At 44.0% G+C, this 18,119-nt stretch overlaps 2 protein-coding genes across 3 annotated transcripts in view; both read right to left on the reverse strand.

Moving 5' to 3' along the window:
- Positions 1 to 255: 255 nt before the first annotated feature.
- Positions 256 to 10,191, reverse strand: LOC139536101 (ataxin-7-like protein 2). 2 transcript variants are annotated; one of them, XM_071336260.1, is made up of 10 exons: positions 10,034 to 10,191; positions 8,781 to 8,849; positions 6,978 to 7,296; positions 6,325 to 6,773; positions 5,974 to 6,056; positions 2,524 to 2,738; positions 2,257 to 2,437; positions 1,985 to 2,106; positions 948 to 1,812; positions 256 to 797 (listed from the first exon to the last, which is right to left on the reverse strand). In XM_071336260.1, the coding sequence occupies exons 1-10, from the start codon at positions 10,161 to 10,163 to the stop codon at positions 780 to 782; spliced, it is 2,451 nt and encodes an 816-aa protein (XP_071192361.1). In that variant the 5' UTR covers positions 10,164 to 10,191; the 3' UTR covers positions 256 to 779. The 2 variants fall into 2 exon arrangements, with proteins under 2 accessions (XP_071192361.1, XP_071192359.1); XM_071336258.1 differs by lacking the exons at positions 8,781 to 8,849; positions 10,034 to 10,191 and having other exon boundaries at positions 6,978 to 7,825.
- Positions 10,192 to 11,526: 1,335 nt separating this feature from the next.
- The window catches only part of LOC139536103 (synaptophysin-like protein 1), a 56,384-nt gene continuing 49,791 nt past the window's right edge, over positions 11,527 to 18,119 (reverse strand). The window contains exons 5-6 of the mRNA XM_071336262.1: positions 14,747 to 14,920; positions 11,527 to 14,551 (exon numbers count right to left, since the gene is read on the reverse strand). Of these exons, the coding sequence (XP_071192363.1) occupies positions 14,435 to 14,551; positions 14,747 to 14,920 (291 nt within the window). The 3' untranslated portion in view covers positions 11,527 to 14,434. The remainder of the gene's footprint in view (positions 14,552 to 14,746; positions 14,921 to 18,119) is intronic.

The following is an 18,119-nucleotide window of genomic DNA, read 5'->3' on the forward strand; positions in this document are numbered from 1 at the left end:
AGCGCTCCTTGACCTACCTTGACGCAGAGGTGTGTTGTCTACCCTACCAGTCTGTCACCACTAAATATACCGGCATCATACAACAGTAATTAGACAATACAGTGAGATAATTTCTCAGACTGCCATGCTTGTATAAAATAAAACGGTATTTGGGACACAGAAGTATCTGTCAAGGGTGCAATAAATAATATTTTGGTAACCCCGCTCGCTCTACCTATACCAGCCTCATAATAAAGGAATGGCCACAACTTCAAGCAAGTGTAAAGGATATTTTTAATCCATTTTTATAAACCAACGTATTTATTTAGCAGCATAACCAGAAGGTCTTGAGGTATTTCTAAATTCATACACAGAAATTCACGTCCCCTTTGTCCTGCACACACTCACCAACAGCAGCAAACTCACACACACCCGACTCAGGAACTGAACACATAACTCATACTTTATTGGTCGTAAGCACTCTCGCTCATTCTCTCACACACACACACACACACACACACACACACACACACACACACACACACACACACACACACACACACACACACACACACACACACACACACACACACACACACACACACACACACACACACACACACCTACCTGTACACTCATATAGGAGTCAAAAGACATACACCTGCACACACACAAACATTGGCTTGAATATCAAGTCACACTCACACACATCTCTTGAGTCCTGTAGCCACAGTCTGAGGCATGATGTCTGACAGCACAGGCAGGGCTGACTCCCTCAGTAGCTTGTAAGGCAGGCACTCTTAATGGTGCAGTTTTGGCTGTGGAGAAAGCAGGACAGTCAAATGGCTGCTTTATAGTCACAAAAACTAGGATAACATAACAATTTAATTTGTACCATATGAAAATAACATATTCCTTAAATAATCGTAAATTGCAACATATTACTTATAACAACTGCCTCAACCCACCTTCTGTGTGCCCATTTTCTTCTCCACCCCACCAGGCAGTGTTCCCCCCTTACTGTCCTTCCAGGGGTAGAAATTGGAGTGAGGGGAGGAGGGCAGGCGGTGCGGTTTGGAGGGGGGAGAGGGTTCAATGCTGCCCCCCTTGCGTTTCTTCCCCAGACCCCTGTGCTCGTACCCCGTCGCCCCCCTCCCGTGCAGTCCTGAGTCCCCCCTGCGGAAGTGAGGATCGGGTGGGGAGGAAGTGTGTCCAGAGGGTGGGTGTGTCCGTTTAAACAACCAGGCAGATGCTGGTGAATGGGGCTCCGAGGGGGATGGCTGGGGGCGGGGTTTGCTGCTGGGGGAGAGGGTGCCATTGGTCTGGCTGTGATGGGTGGGCGGGGCGGTCTTAGAGGAACTGGTTGGGGGCCGTCCCCGGTCCTGTAGGATGATAGAGTTCCTGTCTGGGCCGGAGTGCTCATCCTCCAGTGATGGGGCTTCACGTTTACGGAGTGCTGCTGCTGCCTCCTCCTCCTCTCTGAATCTCAGTTGCTGCTTGCTGGGTCGCCCCACCGGGTTCTTGGGCCTCCCGGGACCTGGCGGCCGCCCTGGACCTGCCTGGCGGACAGGAGGGGGCGCAGGGGCTACAATATGGCTGCCACTGCCACTGGAATTCTCTGATTGGTTAATGGCTGTGGAGTGGGAGGCGATTTGTAGGCGTGTCTCCCTCCCTGGTCCGTGGGAGGAAGAGGAGGAAGGCCTGAGGGACGGGGTGGTTCTGTGGCTTCCTGTCCTGACTTTAGAATGTAGAGAGGAAGAGAAGGATGAGGAGGAAGAGATGCTCTTCGCTGAGGGACTTTGGGACTGGAGGTCTGATGCTTGAGGTATTTTTCTGCAGAGAGAAAATATATCTGTATTAGATCCAGACAGAAAACTACAATTCAATACTTTGTCCAGAGAGGAAACAATCAGGAAAAGAGCACTATGTAGCTGTTATGCCAAACTGTTACACCAGTAGACCTCGTATACAGCTCCCACAGGACACACATTGAAAGAAATCTTACTTCCAGAGGTGTGCGCTGATGTGCTGCTCCACCATGGCATTGAGCGCCGACCGAAGGTGGTGGAGCCGCCGGTCAAAGGTGTACACACCATGACCCATCATATAACTGCCAAACGAACACCCCTAGGTAGAAGAGAGGAGACCGAGCACGGGGAATTAGGGGAGTGATAACATTGTCAGTGTTGGCAACATCCCTGCGTTCTACAGCTGTCAAAAGGTAAACATACTGCAGTAATAATACTAGGAGTAGTTGTTGACATCCTGTAATCTTACCGCGGCTGGTTTAGGGTGCCAAGAGGACGAGGGGTATTCGATTTGTTCCTCAGGCCCCTCTCCCTCGCTCTCATCGCTGGAAATGCGCCCATGGGTGAGGGGTGATGGGGCTTGGGTGCTACCCTCCTCCTGATGAGGTTTTTCCTCCTCTGGAGCACTCTCCGAAGAAGCCCTGGACCGACTGAACACAGACATTCATATTTTGTCCACATCTACCACAAGACCTTAACTATGATTTGACCACAGCTGATAACATTAGTACCCCACCTGAAGGCAGGGTTGTTGGTGAGGGGCCTCCTGCAGTGGGGGTGTGCTAGGGGGTCCCCGTGGGCCTCTGGGCTGGGGGACCGGCCTGAGCCACTCCCCTCCTGGGTCTGAGCCCCCCGCTCACGGATCCGGACACCCATCTTCAGCTCGGTCACCAGCTGGTCAAAGTTTTTACTCCGACCAGAAACCTTCCTCCGCTGGTGAATAGAGTGAATCTAAGGAGAAGAGAAAGAAACAGACGAGGGAGACAAACTACACATTAATCATTGTTTTGTTTATAAAATGTATTTCTTACACAAAAGGTGGTTGGACAAAAATTTGGTCAACTTAAAAATGTTTTTAAAAATTACATTCTGCCTGTGCTTCTAGTACGGTGAATAAACGGGTGATGCTGTCCAAACTCCCTTCTGTTTTTGAAATGAAAACTATAGCGCCCAGCCCCTATGACAGCCAAGTCCTAGGAACCCCCGATGGTCTGAAATGAGTGATTGAAACCTATCTAGTTCACACATTTTTGGATATTGGTAAATCTGTTCTCTCATCAACACATTCTGAGACACAGATGGTTCTGAGACATGGTGGGATTCATTACCATTTAACTGTGTTGCTAGAGATGACCTGAATCACATAACATACGCCTGAGACAATCTGTTCAGAGCAGCACAAGGGTTGGGGATGAGGGGAGTGACAAACTATCAGGAAAGAGATGATTTGAAGGAAACAAGCATCAGAAGACCTGGCTTTGGTACTTCCAAGCAGACAGGAAACTAGAGCCTAAACCATCATGAGAGATTTGTAGAAAGCATTTAAAAAGAGGCAACATTTCATCAACAATATGTAGGTATAACAGCTGATGGCAATAGACTGCTGTATCAAATAGTCTTGGTAAAGAGATGAAGAAAGATACAGTGTGGCTGTCTGAACGAGAAGCGAGGGAGCGAGGCCGTCTGAACGAGGAGCGAGGCCGTCTGAACGAGGAGCGAGGGAAGCCGTTTCCTCAGGTCCTTTCCTTTTCCTTTCCATTTCCTGTACATGGGGTTCTCTACTCCTGCCTACACGTGACCCCTCTTTGCACTGAGCGACACGGCCGGGTTCCTCTTTTAGACAAACCAGCAGCCTGCGCCACACACACCCTTCCTGTGCTCCCAGCTCTAGACAGTGGCCATGTGAGTACTTTGACAAAAGCCTAATCTGAACTTGAAGTAATCACTGACCTAACATGGCGGGATGGGTGAAAGTAAGGTTTCTACTACTTTGCAGTCACCTTCCTAGTCATGTCAGATCAGTGATTTTAACAAGGAAAGGAGGAGGTCGTTTCTCTAACACTAACTAGACCAGGGCTCTAGGACTAGGGGTCATATTTAATTCCACAATGTCCTCAATGCCCTACACAAAATAACCCTTCCCTTATATGGCATATTTTTCAAATACTAAGGCAACACCACAATCACGAAGCAACATGATATTTAGACGCAGTGTATTATGCTGCTATAGCAACAAATAGCTGAAGTGTAGACAACAGGAGACAGGTGAGAGGAAGACAAAAGAGAACGTAAAATGGAGAGAAATTAGTCACCCCTATAATCCAAAAGGGGCACTCCGCAACTGGCCTACTAGTAACGTCATCCATTTTTTGTTTAAAAGTGTCTGTATGAAATCCATGCCCGATGTAATTACTATGTTATCTACGGGGTACTAGTTTTAAAGGGGACCATTATCATTGGAGCTCCTCCTATTATCATAGGATAGTAATAATAACCTAGATATGTGTCTGATAGTTCCCCTTTTCTAAATGTGCCGAATCATCACAGATAAAAATAAAGAGCCGTTATTACTCTCCAGTGGTGTAAAGTACTTAAGTAAAAATACTTTAAAGTACTACTTAAGTCGTTTTTTGGGGTGTCTGTATTTTACTTTACAATTTTTATATTTGATAACTTTTACCTTACTACAATCCTAAAGAAAAAATGTGTACTTTCTACTACATACATTTTCCCTGACACTCAAAAGTACAATTCACACACTTATCAAGAGAACATCCCTGGTCATCTCTACTGACTCTGATCAGGCGGATTCACTAAACACAAATGCTTTGTGTGTAAATTGTCTGAGTGTTGGGAGTGTGCCCCTAGCTATCCGTAATAAAAAATAAAAAAATAATTGTGCCGTCTAGTTTGCTTAATATAAGGAATTTTAAATGATTTATACTTTTACTTTTGATACTTAAGTATATTCAAAACCAAATAGTTTAAGACTTTTACTCAAGTAGTATTTTACTGGGTGACTTCCACTTTTATGAGTCATTTTATATTAAATTATCTTTACTTTTACTCAGGTATGACAATTGGGTACTTTTTCCACCACTGCTGACTGTCTTTTGGAAAGGAATTCCGATCTCTTGCCGATGAGACCTCCAATGAAAGAGCCAGATAAGTTATTCAAACATATACACATCAGTTGTAACCAGGGGTTAAAGTAGATTTAATTTCTAACCGGCATGGTACCTCCTATGCGATTTTTTTGGCTGGCCTAAACATTGAATTACATATAGACTCCTAATTCATTTAATAGGATCTCTGTGGGCCTAATAGTAAAGAATTGTTGTTGAACATGTATTGCCTTTTAATGTGGCATTAACATAACCAGCAATGTTTTAATCTGATTGCCAAACAATCACTTCAAAAGGCCCCCTGCGCACGTCCGTCCACCTGAAAATAATTTCCGCAGCCATACAGTGCACCTGCCATTTGATGAATGTAAAGAGACATCTGTAACAAAACACCAAGAAGTGTAATGAATGACATTGACATTCGGTCTACACTTATAACGTGAATTGATGCATCCACTGTCCGCACGCGTCTCGGCCACGCGTCTCGGCCTTCGCAAAATTTTACTGTTATCGTCGAACCACCTCGCATTTTGGAGCCCATTCCACACGTTTTCCGGTACATTTGCAAATGTTTCATGCGGTTGACATGTGGTAATGATAAATAATAGTGTAACAGCCAACAGTGGTAATTGTTGTGACAGGCTCATGTTCAACCGGTATGGCACTATTTCTTCTACCAGTACTCGTCTCGGACAGACTTACTTTCACCCCCAGTGTTGCCAATGTAGCAACTTTGTCACTATATTTAACGTGTTTTCAGACCCCTCCAGCGACTTTTATTGGTAAAAGAGGCTAGTGACAAATTCCACTACTTTTCAGGCTGCCTTTGGGGAGTTTTGACACTGAAGATTTCTATGGTTTTGATAGCATTTAGAGACTTTTCCCACTAAATTCTGCCGCAAACGAGAGTGTCACAGCCCTGGTGCACAAGGTGGGGGGAGGGGAGGGAGGCTGCGGGAGAGGGGGCAAAATTGGTGCTGTGACGTCATCGCTAGTACAAGAGGAGACGGGGATAGGGGAGGAAGATGAGAGCTTACATGAGAGGGTGAGTGTGAACTTACATTGCAAGTTAGGAGACGAGTGCAGACTTTCTTCCTCTCGGAGTCCAGTACTCCGCAGTGCTTGTCTAGATCACACTCTCTCCCTGGAGATGAAAGGAAGAGAAGAATGTCTAAATAGCAATCAAACGGCTGTGAATCAATAGTCTACACTAGCTTCCTTTCCTTGTGTCTTTTCCTCTTTGATCACTAGACTGGTAAGATGTCACTATATTTTAACATGAATCTATTCAAGAGACTCTTGACCCAACAAACAGGTTCAGAGGGGGAGGCCTGTCTCTCTAAAAAAAAAAAACATTTAATCTCAGTGACCCAAACCTGCATGAATTACAGTTAAAGGAAAGAAAGACTCACTAGAGGCCACTTTGTTGTAAGGTCTTGGTCCACGGAGATGGCCAGGGAGGGTAGGGACCGTTATGGCCTCCTTCCTCTGGGTGTGTGTCCTCTCACTGGTGGAGGGCCGGCTGGCCGGGGTGGTGGAGGGCCGGCCGGGCGGGGGGGTGGTGGAGGGCCGGCTGGGCGGGGGGGTGGTGGAGGGCCGGCCGGGCGGGGGGGTGGTGGAGGGCCGGCCGGGCGGGGGGGTGGTGGAGGGCCGGGCGGTGGATGGCCAGCCGGGCGGGGTGGTGGAGGGCTGGCTGGGCGGGGTGGTGGAGGGCCGGCCGGGCGGGGTGCCTCCATGGGGCCAGGGGGGGTCTCTGAGGGAGGGAGGTGGGGAGCTCAGGGGAGGCTCCAGGGGTGGAGGCTGCTTGAACACAGCTGATTCAGAATGGCCGCTGTGGGGGCTCTTATCCAGGTGGGAGTGGCTGAAGAGACAAGAGAGAGTGAGAACATGGTCAGATGTTTAAAACACGGAAATTAATAATCAGAATACATTTTAAAAATAAATCTCACAGATGGTTATGGATACAATAAGATGGTTTTCACCATGGAAAATAGAGAAAGATCACCCCCATCCTCCAATCCCCCCTCTTACTCAACCCCTGATCCATCTAGCCCTTCGCTCTTACCGTACTCCTTCCTTGGGGGGTTTGGTGTGTCTGAACTGTGGGGGTGTGGATGGGGGGGCTGCTCTTGGTGCCCCAGTCCCTTGCCTCCTCCCTTCCCAGGATGAGGTTGCGTGGGCGGAGGATGGGGAGTGGCTATGGCGGGGGCGCTGCTGGGGTGCTGGAGGGGGGGAGCGGAGGGGGGCGTACAGTTTGCTCAGGGGGCCGTGTCTCCTCTCACAATGCTTCTCAAAGGCCTGGGGCTTGACCACCTGGCCACAGTGGCTACACACCACCAAGTAGAAGTCATCTTGGCCCGGGTAGTGGCCGAAGATGGACATGTCTGGTGGGTGGGGAGCGAGAGGAGGAACAGGTGGTGAGAAATCACAGAGAAAGTATATATAGATACAAACACACATCACTGTGTCTCCCTCTCTGTGAAACACAGGAACAAAAGCAGGCAGACAAACACACACGAGGCAGCGTCTGTCAGACATCTGCTGCTGCAGACTGCCAGGCTGGTTGCCAGAGGGCACCTGGGTACAGAGAACAGTGCCCCCCAACCCCAAATTCATCTCTTAAGACAAGACACCCACGAGCACAAAAGGAAGAGGAAACAAATCTGGAAAGACATGCACACATTGTTTGGGACATACAAACACACACTTTGTGCTACAGAGGCATGTTTGGCTATGGCTAGCTAAAATGCCCGGATTAGTAATGTTAGAGGTAAATCTAAACCTAAGTATGAAGGTTGTAATCTTACAAGCGTCCCAAAAAATACACTGCTCAAAAAAATTAAGGGAACACTTAAACAACACAATGTAACTCCAAGTCAATCACACTTCTGTGAAATCAAACTGTCCACTTAGGAAGCAACACTAAATGACAATAGATTTCACATGCTGTTGTGCAAATGGAATAGACAAAAGGTGGAAATTATAGGCAATTAGCAAGACACCCCCAATAAAGGAGTGGTTCTGCAGGTGGTGACCACAGACCACTTCTCAGTTCCTATGCTTCCTGGCTGATGTTTTGGTCACTTTTGAATGCTGGCGGTGCTTTCACTCTAGTGGTAGCATGAGACGGAGTCTACAACCCACACAAGTGGCTCAGGTAGTGCAGCTCATCCAGGATGGCACATCAATGCGAGCTGTGGCAAGAAGGTTTGCTGTGTCTGTCAGCGTAGTGTCCAGAGCATGGAGGCGCTACCAGGAGACAGGCCAGTACATCAGGAGACGTGGATGAGGCCGTAGGAAGGCAAGGAGGTCATTTTGCAGGGCTCTGGCAGTGCTCCTCCTTGCACAAAGGCGGAGGTAGCGGTCCTGCTGCTGGGTTGTTGCCCTCCTACGGCCTCCTCCACGTCTCCTGATGTACTGGCCTGTCTCCTGGTAGCGCCTCCATGCTCTGGACACTACGCTGACAGACACAGCAAACCTTCTTGCCACAGCTCGCATTGATGTGCCATCCTGGATGAGCTGCTCTACCTGAGCCACTTGTGTGGGTTGTAGACTCCGTCTCATGCTACCACTAGAGTGAAAGCACCGCCAGCATTCAAAAGTGACCAAAACATCAGCCAGGAAGCATAGGAACTGAGAAGTGGTCTGTGGTCACCACCTGCAGAACCACTCCTTTATTGGGGGTGTCTTGCTAATTGCCTATAATTTCAACCTTTTGTCTAAACCATTTGCACAACAGCATGTGAAATTTATTGTCAATCAGTGTTGCTTCCTAAGTGGACAGTTTGATTTCACAGAAGTGTGATTGACTTGGAGTTACATTGTGTTGTTTAAGTGTTCCCTTTATTTTTTTGAGCAGTGTACTTACCTTCCTTCCTAAGAGACATTGCCTCGGCTGCTTTCTTCCCATTCTTGCTGCAGTCATCTCCATCGGAGCCTGAAAACAGAGACTGTGACTGAGGTGTACATACAGGATACACATGCAAGGCTAGTGTAGTAACCTTTGGGTGCCTCTCAATAGTCAAGAGGTGGTTCCTCCATTACATCTTCCTTTGATCCACAATGATCTGAAAGGCAGATCAAGTGAAAAAAACATGGAAAACAAACACCTTTGCCAGTCCAGTTCTTCAACATCAGAGGATAAGGGATGAGGAGATGAGGAAAGACACTATTAAGAGTCATCCCCTTGTCTGTGTTGACTAGACAGGAAGTCAGGAGCAGAACCTGGACCTCTGGTCTCATAACTGGCACACAGATCAGAGATAAGCAGCAGGTACAGGTTTCATGCAGGATGTATATATGGGAATTCACTTTCAGTGTGGATGTTAAATTTGAAGAAAACTGGATAAGTGACTTAATTTTGTATGGCAAATTTGGCACCTCTGTTGCTTGATTTAGGCTACGAACATGATATTTGACCTAATACACGTGTGGACTGATGAAATTATGTTCATTCACACACACACACACACACACACTTGGAGCTTTGAAGACACGGATCTCGCCTGGCAACTAAACAAATTAATTGTGTCTCGAATAAACAGTATTTCCAAAAACTGTTGTTTTATTAGGTTCACATCACCATTCCATCAATCGATAACTCAAAATACGCCCTGAAATAAAAAGCTAGATTACCTAAATGTTACATGGTGGAAACAGCATCAGACTCCTCCTTCGTCACCGGTGTCTATCATCCTGCTAGAAGTATTAGCTTAGCTTCGTTGCTAATACGGCTAGCTAGCTTTTCATGGCAAGAAGTTGCTCGCCCAACCATCGCTACAACTAATACAAGACACATTCCGCTGTAGGGCCATAGTTCTATTTGGGTGTGTGCCGTTGTAATGAGAGAATATTGTCAAATGGTTGCCATGGTCTGTCTGTGTACATAAAACGACATAACGAGGATCAAATAGAAACGATTATCACTTATTTTATGGGAAGACGCCGTATGCGCTAGGACCTGGGAGAGAGCAACACGTTAGCCTCCCAGCGCTAGGACCCAGCCGGGTCTTTGTTTGGGTAACATGGTTAAGGCTGCCGCCCGTTTCCTCGAAAATAACCCTCAACAGAATGACCATCGGTTTGATATCTAACAATACCAATGTCAAAGTGCTCCCTTACCTTCCGACGCAGTCACACTGGCTCTCTCGGCCCAGGCGCTCCAGCTTTCGCCCACGAAATCATCGAGACTAGGCACCCGCCGTTCCAGAGCAGCCATTACTTTTACTGCGCGTTCACGCACCGCCATCATCACTGCGCGGCAAGTGACTTACGTCATATTCCGCGTTCACGACAGGGATGGGAAGTACCTGCGTGCGCATTCATGAAATGCCCGCATGTAGCCTGTTGAGTGGAGGTCACTTGACTCTCTTGAGTGTTTATGGATGCTATGGACGAGATGGGAAGGCGTAGCTATTTCAAGCTCTGTTGTGCTTTAGTAGTAAACTTGAAACATACAAATGTCGGGTGGCCAGCCCAGACTGGGTCCCCTGGGGTGCATGCACAACTCCAGTCCTTGAGGGCCACAGTCTGCTGGTTTTGGTCTGTCATGCACAGTTCAATGTCATAAAATGACCAGGCATTGCTTGTAGTTTCTCAGCTAACCACGTTTTAGCAATCTGGTGCCCGACGGTACAGTCAATAACCTGGCGTGCAACCATTGGTTGAGGCATGCAACGTCTATACTTAACAGAGCCGTTATTTTAAAAGCATGGGAATCGGTTCATAATGTTCTTTCACGTTCCAGGCATTTTTTCCCCAGTACAATAGAAAAAACACAAAGCGCCTATGCAAAGCCCTCCCTGTCACTCAAACTTATTCCAGTGTCTGTCTGCCAGCTGAAAATCTTTGCCAGTGTGTGCAGGCTACCTGCCCCTCCAAAGCATAGTCTACTATAGCCTACTGAAATTACAAGCGTGATTCAGAAATTAGGGATAGATGTGTTTTAAATTAGATTCAACGCTAGTTAAGAACATTATAGTTATCACGTTGCACATTGAATTTAAGTACAAAAAGTTAAGACATGTAATTTTAATTATGCTGCTGCTATGCATGCAGATGCTTGTTAGCGAACTATCTCTGATCCAGATTTATTTTATTTTTAATAAAGGAAGATCAGTGTTTCCAATGACTCCAGTGTACATTGTGATCTTAACCAATTATGAGTATGCATTGCCTAATTGGTTGATGTTATCTTTTTACAAAACAAACAATTTTTTGTCATTTATTTTGACATATGTTGTTGGGGTGGTGCTGGAGTGAATATGAAGCTGAAATGATCATTTCCCTTTAAGCCAACTCAAGTTGGACAACGTTCAAAGTTCCATCACAGAAGCCGCTCCTCTGTAGGTATAATTCTATGGGACTAATTCAGATAATGCATGTCATAACGAGATACCAAGCACTTCAAGCCAAGCCTCCATCTCTCGCCACCCACAAAATTTCAGTCACATCTCACGCCCTACACTTGTCTGTCCAATGCATGCAAATAGCTTGCCCACTCCATAGAAAGCGGCTCTATCTGCACTGATTGGTTAAGTAGTTTAAAATGTTAGGCTAAATGTAAAAAAAAAAAAATAACATTTGAGGTTTAAAAAGGAACAATAAACAGTTAATTTCTGGTTCCAACCCATCCAGAACTTTATTTTGCTGGTCAACCTACCTCATACACTTGCACAACTTTTTTTATTTAGTTTAGATGTAGATACAAAAGGGTTTATGGTTGGGACTGAGCATGAAATTGTGCCTTCTAGTCAAATGCAGGAAACAGTACTATCCCCTTGTGCCCCCAAAAAAACATTGTTACAATTACTTTGCAGCCTTAGTTATATGAAATACAATACTACCATCTTGTGGCTACAACATTAACTGTAGTCTTAATTAACTGGTAACATTACAGTCAAAGCAGAGTGAACAAACATCAGTACAGCAGTTGTTGCAGCTCTCGTCCTTTAATGCATTGTCAATACTGAGGATGTATAGACATGTTTTTTTTTGTACAAACAAGCAACATTTTAGAAATCCCAACAGATAAAGGCCTACAAGCCTGATTTATCCTAAATAGCTAGATTATTTATATTCAAATTAAAAATGGCACAAATAATCTAAAAGATCAGTGTCCTTTCATGACTGACTCAAGCCTTCCCTTTGTAAATCACTACAGAGGCCAAGGCTGGACAACCAGCTGTGTGGGCGGCAATGTCTGCATATCCCTCAAATCCCAACACTCATAAGGAACAGGATGCCAAAATGACATTAATTACAAAATAATTAGTGCAAAGCAAAAAACACAAAAAAATAAACTAAATCAATAAGTTCCATTCACTTCCCATAGGAGCGTGAATACCGAAGGATTCATTAATTTTGGCACCTACATGTTGCCATTTGTGTTAAATGGCAGCGCCATTTACCATTCTTCAATGATAGTCTGTAGCTTGCCCAGTGGTGTGACAAAACAGAAAATACGAAATTACAACCATGAAGGCATAAAACTTACTCAGGGAGAGAAGTTGCACAAGTTACAGATATTTTCTAAACACACAGAAGCCATGAAAGGGCTTATTGTAAATTTACCAATTAATGTAGTTTAAAAAAAATATGACATTCAAAAGTTGCCTTTTCCTGCTCAAACTAGAGCTGGGCATCAGACAAAAATCCATATCGCGATAAACTGCCTGAATTGATGAAATTATAAATAGAACTATAATTTTATAACAAGTTTAAAAATTACCCTTTAAACTACTACTAAGCTTGTTTATGGGTCAATTGACAGCTATAACAAATCCCCCATATTAGCAAACTTATTTCATTTCAAACTTTACATTTCTCTAGTATAGGCTACTTATCGTAGTGAATGTTATCTGCAAAATGCCTGCAATAAGTGGTCGGTGTCGATCATTTTCCGGTTTATCGTCCCAGCTCTAGTTCAAACATTTTGAGAAGTCAAATACTGAGGGAACTTAGTGTTTTAATTGTTTCAATGTCACAACTTCACATAATACTTTAAAAAGTTAGGCTTCATTGAGTAAACAATACACCAACCAGCATTGCGGTGAAATATAGGCACTGACAGTTTGAATAACTAAAATATTGACAGCAGTTACTAGAAATGTGTCCTCAAATTGAATGTAGTCCATATTAGTTAGTGTTACTGCTATAGTTGGTATAAATAACTAAGGCACTGTTCATATGTTCCTCCACAAGTAAGCATTTCACGGTTAGCCCACACCGGGTGTTTATGAAGCATGTGACAAAACTATTTTGAATCACAAAACAAAGACAAAAAAACCATACATTTCAAAGAGGAACGCATTGAACATCAGGAGCGATTGTGGGATCAAGTAGCTAACAACTGACGAGTTTAGTGCACCAAGCAGTAGGCTTTCAGAACATGACAGAAATGCAACGTCCATGTATCAATGTCTGTTTCAAAACATGTAGTAGTGGAATATTGGAATTATTGATATGACAGTAGTTAAAATTGTTTATTTTAATTTAAAGGACCAAATTTAGGCCTGAAAGGCAACAGAGCAGTGGATTTCAACATTACCTTCGACCTCATCTCCTTTATTAGATTAACGGTAAACGAGGGGACTGACGGTCAGACAATTTGTGTATTTCAACCACAGGAGGCTGCTGAGGGGAGGACGGCTCATAATAAATGGCCGGGAAAGGAGTAAATGGAATCAAACCATGTGTTTGTTGTGCTCAATACAGTTCCAGCCATTACTAAGAGCCCGTCCTCCCTAATTAAGGTACCACCGGCCACCTGTGATGTCAACGCAGCATTACTTAACATCCCCATATTAATCACAGTTCAGCTACAGTAGTGTGTCTGAGCCCTGTTGGGACATTTTGTACTTGGTCTATGCGTTTGAAAGTACCTGCTCTAGAGGAAGCGACCAAAATCAATCATTTTGAAAATCACAGATACCCAAATTCCTTTCAAAGTGTTCAACTCAAGCCATGTTCACTGTAACTGAATAGATGTTATGTACAGTTCTCAAGGCACCTTTTAGAATGTTTAAAAATAAAAAGTAAAAAATAAATAAAAACTGTTGCGGTCACTAAGTTTTCAGGGTTTACACCTGTAAATTGGGGTAGTGTTGACTGCAGCTAGCAAATCATTCACATTAACTGACCAACTTCATGCAGAGTATAAAAACAACATCCAAGGGTAGCTGTGTTGGAGGTATAGAGTTGGGCAACTTAGGCTGTGTTTACACAGGCACACCAATTATTTTATTTTTATTTGGCCAAAAGGCCAATCACATCAGATCTTTTTCAGAGCTGATCTGATTGGTCAAAATACCAATTAGTGAGAATTGGGCTGCCTGTGTAAACACAGCCCGACTACTTTCCCTGAAGCTTGAGCTTAACGCCCATCATTGAAAAGGGGTCTCTGTGGTAAGGGTGATTAAAAAACACAATTTTGCTTGAGGTTTTATTTTCCTTCTTAATAGGGTTAAATAAGAAACAGTGTGGGTCCAAAGCACCTTGGCGATTGGCATGGGCTCTATGCAATTAAGAGCTGGGGACTCCGTCCTCTTCCATGGTGGCTGGTGGGTTGTGGAAGGGAGTCTCCTTAAAGATGAACCAACAGTTACCGGTCCATAGGATGAGGTTCAGAAATCCGAAAATCTGGATGAGCAGGAAAGTGTGAAACAAAGACAAAACCACAGGATACAAACAGAAAGGAATTACAAATGCTACATTAAGTGACACTATACCTTTAGAACCGTCTTTCATGCTTGACTTGTACATACCTGTAAATTACATTGAGAAATGGCTATAAATTCCTCTGAATTTTTGAAATTACTAAATCAAATTGCTCACCACAGAGGCATTGAGTTTCCCCATGGAGGGGAAGTTTCCAGGTGTGCACAGGGGCTGACAGTTCTCAACCAGGTGGTTTGGGTTGGTGGCCAACTTCACGTCAGTCAGGCCCTTCCCCCAGGCAGAGGAGGACACCAGCCACAGGAAGGCAAAAGCAGCAGTCACCAACAGGTCCTGAGAAAAACACAGGGGAGGGTTGTCACTATAGGACCATGTTGAAGAGGATGGAAGAACGCAGCTTTTAAATCATGAATCGCTTTTGAAAACTATTAGGCTCACAACTTAACCTGTCGTCTCAGCTGTTAGAGCCATACCAGGCTTAAAACATGAACCTAAACCATCAGCCAGAGACAAATGATTACATTGTTAAATCAACATTGATTTAAAATCACAAAATACTTCACATTAAAACACAAACTGAGGATGTATAAAACTCACTTATTAGGGGACTCCCGGGTGGCGCAGTGGTCTAGGGCACTGCATCGCAGCGCTAGCTGTGCCACCAGAGTCTCTGGGTTCGCGCCCAGGCTCTGTCGCAGCCAGCTGCGACCGGGAGGTCCGTGGGGCGACGCACAATTGGCCTAGCGTCGTCTGGGTTAGGGAGGGTTTGGCCGGTAGGGATATCCTTGTCTTATCGCGCTCCAGAGACTCCTGTGGCGGGCCGGGCGCAGTGCGCGCTAACCGAGGGGGCCAGGTGCACAGTGTTTTTCCCCCAACACATTGGTGCGGCTGGCTTCCGGGTTGGAGGCGCGCTGTGTTAAGAAGCAGTGCGGCTTGGTTGGGTTGTGCTTCGGAGGATGCATGGCTTTCGACCTTCGTCTCTCCCGAGCCCGTACGGGAGTTGTAGCGATGAGACAAGATAGTAATTACTAGCGATTGGATACCACGAAAATTGGGGAGAAAAGGGGGTAAAATGTATTTAAAAAATATAAAAAATATATTTAAAAAACTCACTTATTAAAAGCCCAACTAAAAAGGTGGGTTATCTGCCCATCTTACCTGACAGAGCAAGGTGTTCCACAACTTTAGAGAACTAGCCTAGATTAAGCAAATACATTAACCAATTTTTCAGCATCTGGCTGAGAGATGGTGTCTAATTCAGAAAATGTAAATGTTGTTTTAGATATGCTTTTCTTTTCTGCAAACTGCGCAGTGTGGCTAACATTACAATCACTATATCAGCTGCACATGCTTACTCTGTACAGTACACACTAGAGGTCGACCGATTATGATTTTTCAACGCCGATACCGATACCAATTATCGGAGGACAAAAAAAGCTGATACCGATTAATCGGCCGATTTATATAAATAAATAAAAATGTTATATATATATATATATCATACACACATTTTTGTAATAATGACAATTGCAACAATACTGAATGAACAATGAACACTCATTTTAACTTAATATAATACATAAATACACACAGCTCTGAAGTGACAATGATACTGAAGAGTCTGCTTAGGAGACAAATACTCTCAACTGTTTGAATAAAAATAGAGTTTAAGTTACCTGTGATGAATGTTGAAAACAAAAACTGTCATTTCTATATGCAGGAAATCCTATTTTAATAATGGGCATGGTAAGAATTGACGACCAAAGTGCGAGTCATAATTCCCATGACACCTTCTAGCAAAATCTGAAAAGCGGTTCCTTAATTTATTCCATAGGATATTTTTAGATTCACTTAAACTAAGGTCTGTGTTTCGTGTAGGCTTACACCACCTTGCCAATTTTATAACTGAGTAGATATCCATAGGACAAGGTAACTCTGATCAATATTGGCTAAATATAAGAGAAGATAAAAAAAATTGTAGAGTGGATTTATGAAAATATGTTGACAAACGTTACCTTATCCTAGTGAGATTTACACGGGTATCAAAACGTCGAGGCGGTTTAAGCCTGCACGAAACACAGACCTTATTTGAAGTAGATCAAGACAATCTCTATGGAAGACATGAACGGTAAAATAACGAAGGAACCCCTTTCAAGTTCAGCCGCAAGTTATTACAGGAATTATAACACGTCGACTATTTCTCTCTAAACCATATACCTTTGACTAATCCGGAAACTATCACCTCGAAAACAAAACGTTTATTCCGTTCCGTATTTTATCTAATGGGTGGCATCCATGAGTCTAAATATTCCTGTTACATTGCACAACCTTCAATGTTATGTCATAATTAGTTCGCAAAGAGCCAGGCGGCCCAAACTTGCATATACCCTGACTCTGCGTGCAATGAACGCAAGAGAAATGACACAATTTCACCTGGTTAATATTGCCTGCTAACCTGGATTTCTTTTAGCTAAATATGCATGTTTAAATATATATACTTGTGTATTGATTTTAAGAAAGGCATTTATGTTTATGGTTAAGTACACATTGGAGCAATGACAGTCATTGATTGATTGTTTTTTATAAGATAAGTTTAATGCTAGCTAGCAACTTACCTTAGCTTACTGCATTCGCTAACAGGCAGGCTCCTCGTGGAGTGCAATGTAATCAGGTGTTAGAGCATTGGACTAGTAAACTGTAAGGTTGCAAGATTGGATCCCCCGAGCTGACAAGGTTAAAAAGTCTTTCTGCCCCTGAACGAGGTAGAACGTTCCTAGGCCGTCATTGAAAATAAGAATGTGTTCTTAACTGACTTGCCTAGTTATATAAAGATTAAATAAAGGTGTAAAAAAAAGAGGAAAAAAAAGGTACATGTACATTTTTATTTTATTTATTATTATTAAATTTTTTTTTTGTTTTTTATTTATTTATTTTTTATTTTTTTAAATCGGCGCCCAAAAATACCGATTTCCGATTGTTATGAAAACTTGAAATCGGCCCCGATTAATTGGTCGACCTCTAGTACACACACCATTATTAGTCTGCCAGTTGATGGGTTGCTTCTCAAAAAACAGTCTCACAATGACTGGTTGATACTGATCTGGCAGTACACAGGCTGGTAGACCAGGTTATACAAATAGTCCTCCAGTAATGGTACACTATACGGTAACTAACAAACCCCACCCTGTTCGAATAAAATCAACTATATGTAGGCTACTTTGCCTGATGCGTCAAGCGCTGCAATTAAACATTTAGACAATTTACTAAAGAAGGAGCCAGAGATCCCGAGTGGCGCAGCGGTCTAAGGTACTGAGTCTCAGTGCTAGAGGCGTCACTACAGACCCTGGTTCGATCCCAGGCTGTCTCACAAACGGCTGTGATCGGGAGTCCCATAGGGTGGCGCACAATTGGCCCAGCGCTGTCCGGGTTAAGCAGTCATTGTAAAATAAGAATTTGTTCTTAACCGACTTGCCTAGTTACATTTTTAAAAACTAACCAGAAGAAAATTTATCCTGCTGCTGCTGGCCTTTGC

Source organism: Salvelinus alpinus, chromosome 12 (assembly GCF_045679555.1).
Source record: "Salvelinus alpinus chromosome 12, SLU_Salpinus.1, whole genome shotgun sequence".
Lineage (NCBI taxonomy): Eukaryota > Metazoa > Chordata > Actinopteri > Salmoniformes > Salmonidae > Salvelinus > Salvelinus alpinus.

Excerpts from the sequence above, each read along its gene's own strand:
- LOC139536101 (XM_071336258.1), bottom strand. The coding sequence starts at position 7,528 with ATGAATTTGGGGTTGGGGGGCACTGTTCTCTGTACCCAGGTGCCCTCT. Across the intron at positions 2,438-2,523 it reads ACCAACAACCCTGCCTTCAG|TCGGTCCAGGGCTTCTTCGG; the intron begins GTGGGGTACTAA and ends GTCTGTGTTCAG. Across the intron at positions 1,813-1,984 it reads ATCAGCGCACACCTCTGGAA|AAAAATACCTCAAGCATCAG; the intron begins GTAAGATTTCTT and ends TTCTCTCTGCAG.